The sequence below is a fragment of the Agelaius tricolor genome, unplaced genomic scaffold, assembly GCF_023055355.1.
Source record: "Agelaius tricolor isolate 1412-34295 unplaced genomic scaffold, bAgeTri1.0.p SCAF_8, whole genome shotgun sequence".
Classification (NCBI taxonomy): Eukaryota; Metazoa; Chordata; class Aves; order Passeriformes; family Icteridae; genus Agelaius; species Agelaius tricolor.
Genome location: NW_027269268.1, coordinates 25,155,497 through 25,170,840, shown reverse-complemented (window position 1 = coordinate 25,170,840; position 15,344 = coordinate 25,155,497). Strand labels below are relative to the sequence as shown.

The following is a 15,344-nucleotide window of genomic DNA, read 5'->3' as shown; positions in this document are numbered from 1 at the left end:
CAGGCAAACATACCTGTACTCCCATCAAATCCTCCCACAGCATAAAGAAGGCCATTTAATACAGCTGCTCCCAGTGTGCTTCTCCTGTCTTGCATGTTAGCAACACTTGTCCACTGGTCCTTCACTGGATCATAGGAATCTACTGTACGAACTCTCAAAGAGCCATTGAAACCACCAACAGCATAAACCATGCCTCCCATGTACACCATTCCTAGAGCAGGGACATGGGAGGAAAGATGAGTGTTTCAGTCTCTCTGCCAATTAACTGTATTCTGTAACTGTGTTCTGTACTGTTCTAGTATGCAGATACTTGACACAAACTACAGTATTCACTACATTTGTCGTGCTTTTGACAGTCCCCTAGAACCACACTTCATTCAGATTAAGCCCTAGAATTTCTAACACTTTTTCCTAATAGTGCACATTCCTGAATACCATGCTTGCTGAATTTCTTCTTGCTTAAATTGCTCAGCTGCTTTAAGATCACATGTTCATGTTTTCAGTAGTGGATTATCACTGTTTTAAATTCTTTATATAATTTAATGAGATTAGGGTATTTAATAGCAAAATTAATCCTTATTACAATGCATTAATATTTAAATTTATTTATCCCTTGTTTCTGTAGGAGGTAATAAAGCATTTCATCCTACAGATTGCAAACTGAAGCTCAAATTAAGCACAATTGATCAAAGTTGTATCGTTCCAGATTAGCAAGTAATTAAATGATCAGTGAAGTCAAGGTTTAGCCCTTCTTAGATAAATATCTCAAGTACTGTTCCAGAGAACTTACAATGCCTAAATCCTGAAGCATTACCAACCACAACAAAAAATTAGGCTTCCTTACCTGCTCTACATCTTCTGGAAGGCAATTCAGCAACCTGATGCCAGCGTTCTTCTTTAAAATCATAGCATTCAACACTGCGAATTGCCTTTGGAGCCTGGCCCCCAACTACCATCATCAACTAACAGGGAGATAATAAAAATAATAATAACTGTTAGTTATCTGCATATATGAGAGCACCTGAAAGATGAAAAGAATGTTTAAAAATAAAGCAAGCTTCTGTACAAGAAATAATTAAAGGATGGCTCTCCTATAGAAATTTGAGTCTTGTGAACCAGGCCAAATTAATTGCTAGGTGTTTTTTTTAAACAAATGTAATTTGTAGTTATTTTGTCTGGAGGAAATACCAAGGGTAGAAAAGCAGCAAGCAATCAGAATCTTGGTAAAGCTCCAACAACAGAGGGAGACCCTGCTTTATCTTCACATCCTACTATGATCTCAGGTATATTCACCATCTGTGATGTGTAATGAAGCTGTGACCATCCATCACGTAACAGCCTTACCTTGTTCTTCTAAGAAAAATGAATTGAATCTCCTATTCCATTATTACCATTTTCACAACAGTACTACGAGAAAACTTTACTTCATTGTAAAGAAGAAAGTATCTAATGTTTGTTTTTTGCTAAGATGAACTAAAGATAAAATAAAAAATCTCAACACAGAAACTTCAGTCATACACATTCTTTGTTTTGGTTTGGGGTTTTTTGATTTTTTTGTTTGTTTTGTTTATTTTTGTTTCTTTAAACAGGCTTACTTCTCCATAATTGTATATTTCTCAAAATAGCTGAAGCACTTACTAAAAAATGTTTTCTGGGAGGGCAAGTAGTGGTGATTCTCTGTGTAGGTGGGAGGCTAAAACATCTATATCATAAGTAGCATGGAGTGTAAAGGTAATCACTTGTTACATTTTTATGATAAGTAATTCTGATACAATTTTTTTACACAAATACCCCAAAACACAGTCATGCTCTCATGAAAGTTTTTAAAATGCAGTTTGAAATAGTAGATACATTGGAAAAACAGGGGCCTTACCTTTGGAAGGCTGGCAGGTGTTCTCAGTTTTGTCCGTGTGCTTTTCATCAATGCCCGTTGCTCAGTTGGTAGCAAGTGATACTTCATAGCTTCAATGAGGTAATCTTTGCAAGCACTGCTGTTCTTAACCAGTATTTCCTCTTCAACTCTCTGTTTATTAATAGAAGTTTAACAAGGTCTGAGCATGTTAAGGAAGTAAAGCAGAAATCAGAGTCCAAAGTGTATTAAAGCCGATGATCTATCAAACAAATGCAGATTAACCTACTTGTTAAGACTGTAATTTAACCAGTAGGACACAAATTTGTGTTGGAAATATGTAGTCACTAAAAAAAAAAAGTTAAAATATGCTGATTGTTAATTAGCAAGTGGAAGAATCAGTGATAGGCAAGGTAAATCACTTTTCTTACAATTGGGCACATTTCTTGATTTTTTAAATACAGACAGTACAGAATATTTTGAGGCGGAAGTAGCAGAGAATAATTTAACAAATTAGTACACCACCCCACAACAAGAAAAACCACAACAGAACACAACAACAAAAAACCCCAAATCCCACCCAAAACAACCCACACAAATTGGAGATTTATATCACAAAACCAGAATTTTTAAAATAAATACATACCAACCTACTTATACCTACTAACCAGTGTTAATACTGAACTCGTATTGTCAATCTTAAATATTTGACCTGACACCAAAATATCCAAATGAGCTTATAAAATTTGAAAGAAATTATTTTATCTGAACCAGGTAATAGAAAGCTTCCTTTGTCATTAATTCCTAATCAGCTTAAACAACAGATATAATTCTGAAGCGGAAAATTCACTTATGAGAACAAATCCTTTATCAAAAGATGGCATTACAAACGAAACCCAACCTGATCTCAGCAAATTACATTGTTCAGATTCCTGGTGTGGTATGACATGCACTCAGCCAAACAGATAAATTACTTACATAAGTCATTCTCTACGTGGCAATCCCTCACCTCAGTGGGTGGATGTGCACATGAGTATGTGGTAGTGGCTGTTTGTTTACTTTTTCTATCACTAACATACTATTGACACTGTTGTTGAAATTTAAAGTTATTGATCTGGCATTAAAATAATGAACAGAAATATTCACATGCAGAATAATTAGTATTCCTTTTTGCTTACCTGGACTAAATACTCCCGGGAAAGCAAAGGCAGCCGAACATGTTCCATCAGACGTGCCATTAACTCCTGCCTTACATCTTTGTCATGGTTTACCCAGGCTATCACTGCTTCAAATACCTTCCAGAAAACAAACAAATCTAGTTCTTTGACTTACAGGTTCATAAGCATGAAAACATTAGTGTGCCTCCAAAAATAGTTTTGCTTATTCTAAAACTCCTAATGTAAGAACAGATGACAGTGGTTACAGGTCCCATTATTTCCATATTTATCAACTATAAAATTATGAAGGTGCATTATCTGGTCTCTTTTTATATCTACTCCTCTACTGGTGTTTCAAGGATAGCTGTGCTACATTGACAAAATGCACACAGTGACTTCACTGATACTGAAAACTAGGCAAACAAACAACACAGCAGCAGGAATATTACAGTCCTCATGCTTTTCTTCCTTTCTTGGAGAACTGACCGGCCACATCCCCGTTCAAATGACCTATCATCACTGAATCTTAGCAGGACAAGTGATCCCAAGCCTCGTTTTGCCTGCATTGCACAGTAGCTCATCATTCACTAGAGCATTAAAACCTTAATTATACTCTACAAAAGCAGCATCACATGTATTTAGGTGATAGATCCAGACCTTTGGGCTATTACAGGAACAACAACATAGCTTTGCTAGTTGCTGTTTAAGCAGATAGCTCTTAGATTCAAAGTTTCAAACGTGAAACACTGTCTAACTCTACAAATGAGTATTCAAACACGCTTTTGTACACAATTTAGCCTCATTTGAGTACAACTATAAACTTCTCGGAAAAAAGAAATCCAAATAGATCATAACTGAATTTAAAAATCTCAAAATTAATACATCCACAACCTGAAAATCATTAGAGGTTTACAGAGACAGCTTGGGCTCACTGAAGAGCACAGTGTTTCAAAAATGGCTTTAAAAGATTGAGATCTAGGCTAAAGGTGAGCCAACACACATTAAACTCTGGTTTGGTAATAACAAGCTGCCATGTCATCTCTTGTGCAACCCACATATGTTCAGTTAGGTTAAACAGCTCACATATACACACAGAGCTTTAATACCTTTGTGGGACTGCTGATGTTAAAGTTAGTAAATGGCATATAATAGCTCTTCAAATTTGAAATTATTTATTCCTTGGTAAACCAAACTCCTGTGGATATGACTCAGCATGTGTTCTGGTTGTTCTGCTTGAAGATGAGAAGGAATTTCCATTTAATGTAGTTTTGCTTTTGGGTTTTTTTTTCCCAAAGAAGGTAATGTGATTTAATATAGTTGTAGAATTTTTAAGAGTTGAGACTAGTTGTCAACATCAGACTGACAACACTTTTGGGAAGCATCCTTTAAACTTGAGCACAATACCTGCCTAATTTCGCTAATGAAACACAGAACACATCTGAAAAAGGGCACAAGATCAGAAGGAGCAAGCTCACTCTTTCACATGAAAGGATAAAAAGAATACTGAGATACAGATTGTCTTACCTTCTCCTCTGAGGCAATTGTGAGTTTGTCACTGGATATCAGACTGCACACCTGCTCTACACCAAGATTGAGGTATTCTTCACTAAGCACAACATCAGAAAAGTGCTGTTCTGTTTGGGGGAAAAGAAATACACTAACATACAGCAACAGGTCTCCACATGTTTAACAAGCATCAACACAGCAGGGGAAAACAGAGGAAAATGAATATGCAAGCTATTTTATTCTATCTAGAAGTAATATATTGACTTAAAACCTCTTCTATAAGTTAAAGCTTGGTCTCACAAATAGCTTTTATATTTAAATATTCCTTAACTGAAATATTAAAGCACATTATACTAAAAGTATTGTAGCAATTTTCAGATGCTTGCTTCATCTCAGTACTTGTCTTTGAGAATTACCTAAGTCTCATTTTACTAAATTTGTACACAAAAATACAGAAAAAAGACTCCAGAGTCTTTAGACTCTGTATGTTGTTGACAAACATTTTAAATTTGAAGTTTGACATGAACAATGGTTGATTCTTTAGAACCAACCAGCAATGTCATACAACAAGTCCTGGTGCATCTCTCAGAGCTTGTCCAAGGTCATAAAATATTGCAAATTGCAATCTCTACAAAGTGCAGAAGGTCTGTAGATTTTCCTAATTTTTTTAAACCTTATTTTTTTAAACCTTTAAAACTTGAATAAAACTGAAAAAAATTAGAGTTTCCAAGTTGTCATTCAGTTATTCAGTTGTCCCCTCCCTTCCTTAAAATTGCTTTTTATGGCATTATTTTGCTTAAAAAGTCATTCCATTCAGTAAAATTATTTCTCCCCTTCTTCTGCTATTCTTAACAGAAGTCAGAAGGGACAACTGTTACTAAGAACTTAAGAACTGTCTCAAAATTAGAATAAATAAAAAGAGGCCAGCAAACATACTCAAACCAAAGAACATTTTATAGTCTTTTCAATTCCTGTATTAGTATTACTGTAACTAAGACTCCACACTTGAGAAAGTTGCCTAAGTTGTTTAAAAAAGTTAAAGAATGCTAAATGCTTAAGCTCAAGAAGTCTAATTCTTCAGTTCAACATTGCAGGGTACAAGAAAACAGCTGTTTTAAATGCAATGATCATCAGTACAAGACCCTCTAATTCTGCAGCATTCTCTCATGATGGACAGGTAGTATTTTCTGCAGTACTTCAGGCAATGGGAAAGAAAGGATGAAAATAAGTACTATTGATTTTTATAACATCCCCATTACTTTTCCACTCTACAAATCTTCTAGTATCTGTTTGCTTTTCAGAAAAATATGCAGTTTCTCAAGCTAAGTATCTGATGAGTTTTATTGTTTGCAAATAGAAATTGAGAAAGATAATTTGTATAGATTACCTTTACAATAAACTCCAAATTTTAGGTGACAGTGTCACAAACCAGTATGCCTGGCTGTACTGAGAAGCTGAGTTTGGAGGCAAGCAGAAAGGGGAAGCAACATGCATCCAAATCTCAAACAAATCTGAGGCTCTGAAGCACTGTTCATCTTTTCTTGAGAAATACAATGCAACAGTGGAACACATCCAGCAGGATATATTTCATAAATCAGAAATACCTGGTTGATTTTATAGACTCACATACAAAAGCCTTGCTTTTTAAAAGTTTATTTCAATTTATGTCTAAATTAAGTAGGATTAAGCATTAAGTAGGAAGATCCACCCTCTAAACCAGGAGAAGCGAAAGTTGAGAATTTTCAAAGTAATACAATGAATGTGAGTGAGGCTGTCTCCAGTTTTCATGCTAGACATAAGAACTATGGAAGAGAATAAAAAAAACTCCAGTGCTTGAACAAAAACTGTTTTACTGGATGTCAGCCTCTTAAAACATAAAACATGGCACATGGTCAAGGGAAGGAGTGAAAAAAGGAGAAACACTAAACCAAACTACTCAATCAACAGCTATAGATCCTCAGGTGAATGAATTATGGACAAAAGAGAAATAGAGGGGATTTCTACATAAATTTTAGTCATCAAAAAAAGAGGTAAGGTGAAATAACTTGTCTTGTAAGAATCAGATCCCTTGTTGTCTAGCAGACCATCATAACTGATTGATAGATAACATTTGGCAGAAGCCAGTTGCAATTATACCTACATGGATTATTTAATGTAATTAAAAATGGAAAAATAATAAGGAAATGTAATAATCAATTAAATCCACCAATGGCAATTTATGTAATGCTGGTTCAAGTGTTGAAGACAGAAGGCTTCATTATATATAAAAAACACACTTATGAAATTCAAACTTTTTGCATCCTTTTAGCGAGAAGGATATCAGCATCTTCGAAATAACATGACTCAGTACTAAAATTTCCAGAAATCACACTTGTATCCTCTTTTCCCAATAACGATGAAAAATAGTACTGGAGGTGTGTGGATTTTTTTGCCTTCGGGGTTAGGATTTTTATTATCTCATATTACAGTTCCCATCCTGAGAGCTTTGATAATCTGAAGATATTAACATCAAATATGATGAAAGTTATGCTTAAATGATTAAATATTTCATGTAACTGTACCCTGTAAAATCTCACATTATCTTGGTTTTTATTTAGTGCATTACAGAACATACTTTTTTCTTTATGAACATCTCTTAGAGAAGCAAAGAGAGAACTACCCATATGGAAGTTTCCATGAGAGAACAAAATAATTTTTTTTTCCCAAATCAGAATTTTCCACACAGTATGCAACTTTGACAAATTTGTACTGGAATCCTGCCCCATTTCTTGCCTCTTTACCCAGAAATTGAAGCCAGCTGGCTCTAGAGTCTGGCAGCCTGAAAACAAGCTGGCTTAGGACCTGCAGAGGCTTGGCTTCTAAATTCCCACTTCTTAAGCAAATAGAGTCCTACTTCTTTATTATCAAGACTAATCTCTGACTTACAAAAAAAAAAATCAATTTTAGGACGATTCTAAAATATCTGTTCCAATTGCATATGAAAAACAGATTTTCACATTTTTGCAACTGAGTCAGTTTCTGTCTGAATAGCTAAAGATCTGTCCTTGTCTGCCCTGTGCCAGTAGGGTGGGACAAATGAAAAGAAGTCATTAACAACAGGAAAAGGGCTAGTAACAAAAATGTCTGGAAGTACAATAAACAATGCCAGCATGGAAAGCATAGAAAGAAAATAGGAGCTGCAAATTTACCACTTTTTGGTATTTGTTGTTGAGTCTGGAGCTATACATGCACATTCAGCAAAAAGCACTTGACACCTCTCCTATCCAAAAGGCACACAAGTCTGGCTATACAGATAGCGGCATTAACTTTATATTTTTCAATTACATAGGAAGGAAAGCTACGTCTGAAACCTTCCCAGGATATTTTATGCTTTAAACATTTATGGATTAATTCACAAAGTCACACTGAGATTTTTTTGGCTTGGGACAAAAGGCCTTTGCTATTGGCCTATTTTAAGGCACTGGTCAAACAGGAACCCCAGCTTTGCTGCAGAGGTATAGACACAAGTTCTGCCAATTGGAGAACCAGCAGAAGCTAAAACTGCAGAATCACATTTTTTTCCAAAAAAGCTGATTTATTTGCAAATTTTATACTTAAATAACTGTTTTTAAGAACATCATGAAATTCACAACAGCCAAGGCAACAGCAGCATAGCAACAGACATTGCTACTCAGAATAGAATCATAGGAATGATTCTGACAACTCCATCCTTTGCATGCCAGGCATATAGATGTACACAAGAACAGTCCACAGAAGACATGCACTTCCAAGGCTTGCCAGGGCTCAAGTTTCAGACTAAGAGCACCAGAATCAAGAATGCTGTTATCCCAAATACAATGCAGCAAATCCCTGCATCACAAAACACGCTAGAGTTCCCTAACAAAAGAATCTTTAACATCTCAGCACAGCGCTAAAAGTCAAAAAAGTTCACTGTGCCACTGCCACAGGTCTCCCAATGCCTGTATGCAGTGGGTGAAATACCTTATAATTCTTTGGTTAAAACTAAGAAATGTGTCAAGACATAAGACCTGGGGTCTCTCTAGTCCAAGGTGGTGCACCCCTTCTCATTAAAAGGTTTTACCAATTTATCTTCAGGTTGTACACAACATTACAACACCTATATAATGCACCTCCTTCTCAGGAAAAGTTGTTATTTTGTGAACATCCTTTAACACTACGTAAGACATATCCCAGACCAAAACTGAGGACAGACTAGCAGTGCTGATGCCACATGCTCTTCCTAGGAATCCTCACAAAAGGAGAAGAGGCCTCAGCTGTACACAGTCTGTGACTGTGCAAGTGTAACAAGACCCAGAGCAGGACTGCTTGCTGGAACATCATGAGGACATGTGGCATCTCCAAGTTAAATTGCAACAGAAGCTCATTCCAAGTAACCTGTATCAATTGTCCACTATTTTCAGATCACAGGTGCATATAAATGACTCTCCTAGAGATCTTGCTCTCTGCTGCAAAGGACCAACCCACCACAGGAATATGAAGCTCCAAATTTGATGGAAGTTGTATTTTCATTCCCACTGGAAGGAAGTTCTAGAGTTTCACTTTTCTAATAACTTCTGATCCATTGGCACCCATTTGTTTTTTTATTATCATTGTGTATTAGCAGAACTATCTCACTGCCTCTTTTTTCTAAACCCAAAGTAGCAAATGTAACAAAATAAAGACTGGGAGAAGTTACAAAACAAAATACTTTTCATTTTCTCTGGCAGGAAAATATTTTCACTACCTTTTTCAATCTAATAGTCCTTTTCTGTACTCATTCTAATTTCTGGAGCCTTAATCCCAAAATGTGTGCTCTGGGAATTAAGCTGCCTGTGATACAAAGCTTAACTCTGAAATGGCACAGCCATGTATTTTTGGCTTAGACTTTGAGAATTTTTTTTCATATGTAAGAAAGCTGTGACAAAGTACAAAGAGCCATTTGAGATAAGAACAGGGGAAAAAAGAAGCTATGATGGCTGAGATAAAGGCAGTAAGTAGCCTGAAAATTCAAGAGCAAAAACATTGACCTGAAAAGGTATAGAACTGTATGAAATGAAATCAGGGAGTCAGCAGACAGAAATTCAGCAAGACTGATGATGAGCCAATTCCAAGGAGAAATGAAGGCCAATGCTTCCTTCTTGGATCCTTTTATCAGGAGTACTGAGCATTCTGGTGCTCAGTGTAGTATCTTGCATGTCCCAACTAGGACCAACAAATAGCTTCCCTCCTCTTTTCACTTGTCTGTGCTCTGCTTGCAGACACTCGCTGTGCACAGCAAAGGATGCCTGAACAAAGTGACCCAGGGAAGGAGAGAGCTAACAGGTAGACATAATTCCTGTGCTCTCAAAACACATTTAACCAATACTGCACTCAAGGTCTTGCCAGGGTCTTAGAATCTTTATTTCTAGAAAGTAATCTATACAAATATTAGCTTCAACTACTAAACAGAACAAAGATTGTTCAGAAGTAACTTAAGGAGTTTAGAGGTTCAGTTTAGAAATAACTAAGGCCCAGTCAGAACAGAAGCTGGAAAAAATAATTTAAAACTCAAGCAACAGCTGTATCAAAATGTGTTCCCAAAAACATTAAATATCTGAACATTAACTCTAGTTAATAAGTGTATGTCTTGCTTTCTATTTCAAAAACTGTAATAGCTTTTTGGATTTAATAGTGTATTACTCAAAGACAAAAGGATTTAATTAAAACCTTTTGCATAGATGTCTAAATAGAAATACCACAAAGTCATTCAGTCATGTGCACACCACAACTTCATGAGTAAGGTAGGCATTACAAAAGCTTGTACTTTCAAAAACAACCTGAAAAGCTTTTGAATTTTTTAATTGATATATCAATCATTCTTGATGGAAATACTATAATCTCCTGTGAGTTAAAAAAATCTATACCACAAATCAGCATTTCTAGGAATGAAGACAATTGAAAGCATTCATCAAAGTCCTTGCCTTTCTGAGCTCTAAATTTATTCAAGGCAATAAAAAGCCTATTATTTCAACCTGATTTGAAGCACTTAGTGCTCTATTTCAGGAAAATATTCAATTTTAACTCTGTACTAATTGTTAATTATGCTAATTGGTCACTGTACATTTAAGGAAAGTTATGAAAAGCAATGCAGTCGTACGTGTTTTTTTCTACAGCCTTATCAGGACATTTAATTTTTAATTCTCTTTTTTTTATTTCTCTTGATCTAAGCCTGACAGTGCTAGGAGGAAGAAGGCAGAGCAAAGAATGGACCTGACTATGCATTCTGACTACACACAGCATATTTATCTCAAGAGTGAGAACAGACTGTGCATTGCTTTAAAATCCACCCCACAGACACAGCAAATACACAGTAGGAGTTAAGCTGGCAGCTTGTCATACAGGCCAGCAGTACTCCAAGAATATGATGACAATAAGGGAAGCTTTTGGGGGGAATTTGACGGAAATGGAAGGTGGTTTGGTTACAGGAAATATAAGGTTAGTACCAAGCATGAAAATAGGAGAGCTGGAGAGAAAGATTCAAGTGGATGAGACTATAGGTACCCTTTAGAGTAAGAAATTTCAGGTCTTTGGCTAGATGAGCAAGATTTTCAGAAGATAAGTTGATTACATAATACCCAACATTACATTTCTTGCTTCTTCACTGGTGCAGTGCAGGGTCTCCCCCTCTTTTCAATGCCTTTTTCTTTTTTCTTCCCCCATGTAATTCCTACATTGACTTATGGTAGTTGTCAGGATTTTAATTCTTCTTTCCCGATTTCCTCCCCTAAGTGACGCTGCAAGATTTTAAACAGAAAGCTAGCTTCTTTCTGCATTGGAAATGGCTTGGACCCTGCAGAGTTAGAATAGTTTGTGAAGATGCTGCCCCATTCAGCTTAAATATAACTGTGGGCCAGCCAGCACATTTTCTTTCTCTTGAAGGCATTCAGATAAAATGCAGTTTTCATCAGGAGATACATGTCTGCAATACCCTGGATAAAACTCGGGTTCCTCTGAATCCCACCCACACTGACACACATCAATGTGTGCTCCAGCAATGAGAACTTGCCTGCATATGTGTTGGCCTTGCTCAGGAGATCTGTGCATGCATGCATGTCAGCAAAAGCACGAATCCCCAGGCAGTTGATAGGATGAAGCTGAGATTCCAAAAATTCACAGCAAGTCCTCTTCACATCCTGCAGTTGCAAGAGACCAGCTGCTGGGAGCAGTACCTGAAAGGAGAAGCAAGAGCTGGTTAACGTCCCAATTCAATTCTGATGTTATACAAGAGTATTGAGAATATTAAGAAAACAAAATAAACCATTAAAAAACCAAGACCAAAATAAAGAGGAAGATTTCAGCATTCTGTAACTGAGGAAGTTAAAACCCAGCAGGAGCATGATTTTACCTCCCTACAGATACCATTTAGAATAACAAGCAACATCTCTACCATTGTGTTCACTGGGGAACTCGTTCCACAAACTGTAACTCACGTTTTATTTAAACTCTTCCCAATATTCATTCACAAGTTCCCTTCTTGCATTTCCCAGCATTTCATAATTACATCTCATTTCCAAGCCTTCAGTGTTGGATATTTTTAAAAGAAAGTTTTCTAGACCATGACAGAATATGTAATCTTATTTGCATGCAAGCAGTGGACACTGTACCATTTTTTTGTCACCATCAAATATAAGCATATTTATGCAAGAGATTCCAGTAAGGACAGAATTCAGACTTCCCCAGAAGTCTGTGACCATCTCGGAAGAATAATAATTCGAGACTGTCTGGCAATCAATATAGACAGGAAAAATAAAGGATCATACATTTAAGAAGAGTTTGCTTTGAATATCAACTGTTAATGAAGGAGAAATGAAAAAAAAAGACACAAACGTGATTGCACTCAGATACACAGACTATTACTAAGGAAAATACTTAAAAATTAGTTTAAATCTTAGATAATTCTTGAAAATATTTAGTAAGTCTAACAAAGTAAGTGGAAAAGATGTAATAATGATAAAAGTCAGTGTCATGCAATTCCAAACAACTCTAGTAAGCTTAAAGGTTATTAATTACAAGGTTGAAAGAGTACAATGAAATAGTTTTATTTTAGCATATGTTTATATAAATGTTAAGATAATATCACTAATGTTAAGATATATATATCTCTTAACATTATATATATATAATGTTATATATATATAATGTTAAGATATATATATAATGTTATTATATATATATAATGTTAAGATAATATCACTAATACAATTTATATTATCAGAACACAGTATGATTAGTTATAACAGTGAATAGATAAATTCATTTGCTAGTTAATTCTATGATAAGATATAATCATTAACTTACATAGAAAAAATCAATTCCAGAAATCTACTACAAGTATTTATTTACACAGCTTGCCCCAATGAAGCAAACATTTCATACCTGATCACAAATTTGGTAACTAATTCAAGGACAGTCTTAGATAATTTTAGGCACATTATCAGTATAGTTGAGCAAATAATTCTGAGAACAATCCTTGACTGCATAAATGGATCCAGTAGAAAAATTTGTAAAACCATCATCAAATCAGAATACAAAATGGAAACATGAAATTTGAGAATGGCATGGAGAAAATAATTTGTATTCACAGTTACCCTGGCATACCTATATGAACAGTAAAGGAATGTTACAAGAACCAGATTACTCTTCATTATGGGAATTTACTTCAGTTCTGAGATCACTGTAACTGAGCTTGCAAAGTTAGAGATTTCAATACATTTTAATTATCAGAAAACAAAACATTCAAGTCTAAATGTATTTTACATTCTGCTGCTAAAAAGGAAAAGAGAAGCAAAGTGCATCAAATTTATCTCGTTGAATTACACATTGGGCTTTGGTTACTAGGCAACAAGAGCTGTGATAACATCTAGCTATTTTCATTTGTACCTATAGAAGTGTTGGTCTGAAAGCCATAACAACCTGCATTCAAAAATACAGTTCCATCATAGTCAGATTTACTCTGCTGAAGCCAGGGACAGAACTAAAGAGGGACGAAACACCAAAGCAACCCAAACTCCTCACAAATCCTTCAGAAAAAAAGAACAGAAAAAAAAATACTATATTAAAACTGCGGTACAGATTAAGTTTAATTGCTGCTGACTCTAAACCGGTCAGTTATAGCTCAGATCTGTTCCAAAAATAGCCAGCAGAGGGTATCATAACTTTCCTTTAAAGATCAAAAATACTGTAATGCGCATACTGCTTTGTACTGCAAGAAATGCAGAGGTGGAAAAAAATCTCCGATTTCTTGAAAATATGTTCTATGAAAATATATTCTCAACATGGCTAATTTTTTTATAATCAAAGAAAACTGAACACATTATTACTACTGATGGCAAATAAGAAATTAGGTATTCTCTTTCTTTGTGTCAAAATCGTGGTGATGAATCTCAGAATGACTGCTAGATTTCCTAGAGCAAATTATTTAACCCTTATGAGCCTGTGAAGACTCTTCCCTGGTTATTTTCTTTTGCTTCTCCTTCCTGCAGTGACATGCCTATTCCCAAAGCTCTGTGCACCCATCATGCCAAATACATCTTTCCAACCCCACTGAGAAAAAAAGGACTGTGACCAGGTGCAAGTATTTGTTTTAAAATCCACCTGCAATGTCACCTGCACAGTCAGGAGGGATCTACTTAAGCCTGGAATGTGGGTCCACGTTTTCACTGGAGTAAATTCAAGCCCTTCACAACTCAATTAAATCATCAACCTGTAAATGAGGCTGCTGCCCTTTCTTGTGGTCCTTCAGGTACCTGCCAGGAGTATGTCAAGGGCTAAGGGTACTAATGATGCTTGCAGCTTTTCTCCCTCCTGTTTTTTCCTAACAGCATTATGACTCTGTTCATCTTTGTGCAGCTGGAGACATTCACCTCATGTGGCTGAAACCTGTGTTGAGCTTGAAAGTGAGGAGCAGCTGGAACAGGCAGGCACCTCTCCAGGTGCTCACAAGCCCACCAGCTCAGCAGGAACACACTTACAACAGTCCCAAAGAGATACAGCCTGCCTGAGTGATGAACAAACCTCCACAAGGAAAGAAGGCTCAGAGGAGATGGGCATGGGTGGTGAACTCGAGGAAGAAATACAAGAATGAGCATCTAGTGGCATAAAGGCAAATTTATGTCCATATAAAAGGGACTGGAGGGTGACTTTTCCTTTAGGTATATGGCTGTACCAGTAAGTCATCAGGTTATGCAAACAGTCTTTTCTAAAATAATTACTAGCAGGTAAGGTGTCCCCCTGCTAGTCAGGCCAGCACGGGGAGAAGTTCGTATGTGACACAGCTCAGTCTCACAAAAAGTGTAAAACCAAAAAAGCAACAGAAGGAGCTCTCAAGAGAGCCATAGGCTTGAGAGGGCTTTAGCCCACACATTCCTTCCTGGTGAACTGGAGATGCCCTCCATCCTGGCAGTGGGCATGTGTAGATCAGTAATGGGAATCACTTTTGCATAGTGATCCAAATGTATATTTCAAGTGCTGTGTCATGCTTGTGTTGTGATTTCAGCACATTGCAGTATGTCTCTACTAAATCAAAACATAACGCTATGTAGTACCAAGTATCTTCAAAACAGTAAATTTCATGGCAATCATTAAATGTCCCCCAAGGACTATCCAGAAGAAGCTGGTCAGAGCAGCTGCCCTGGAGTGCCTCCATACCAGACAAGGGTATTCATCCCACCTGAGGGCTGCTAGATGACCTGACAGGCACAGCCCCTTGATTGGTACCACTTCTTCAACACACAAGGTTTCAGTGGCTGCCCTGCTGGTTGAGAATGGGGGAACAAGTCCAGTGGAAGGAGCCA

The 15,344-nt window shown here is 36.5% G+C and overlaps 1 protein-coding gene across 4 annotated transcripts in view; it reads right to left on the bottom strand.

Annotated features, from left to right (window-relative positions):
* KLHL2 (kelch like family member 2) overlaps positions 1-15,344 on the bottom strand; it is a 54,360-nt gene that overhangs the window by 8,328 nt on the left and 30,688 nt on the right. For all 4 annotated transcript variants that reach the window (XM_071432008.1, XM_071432009.1, XM_071432007.1 and 1 more), the window contains 6 exons: positions 11,558-11,720; positions 4,531-4,640; positions 3,028-3,144; positions 1,874-2,023; positions 845-962; positions 14-211 (listed from right to left, as the gene is read on the bottom strand). In XM_071432008.1, coding sequence (XP_071288109.1) covers positions 14-211; positions 845-962; positions 1,874-2,023; positions 3,028-3,144; positions 4,531-4,640; positions 11,558-11,720 — 856 coding nt within the window. The remainder of the gene's footprint in view (positions 1-13; positions 212-844; positions 963-1,873; positions 2,024-3,027; positions 3,145-4,530; positions 4,641-11,557; positions 11,721-15,344) is intronic.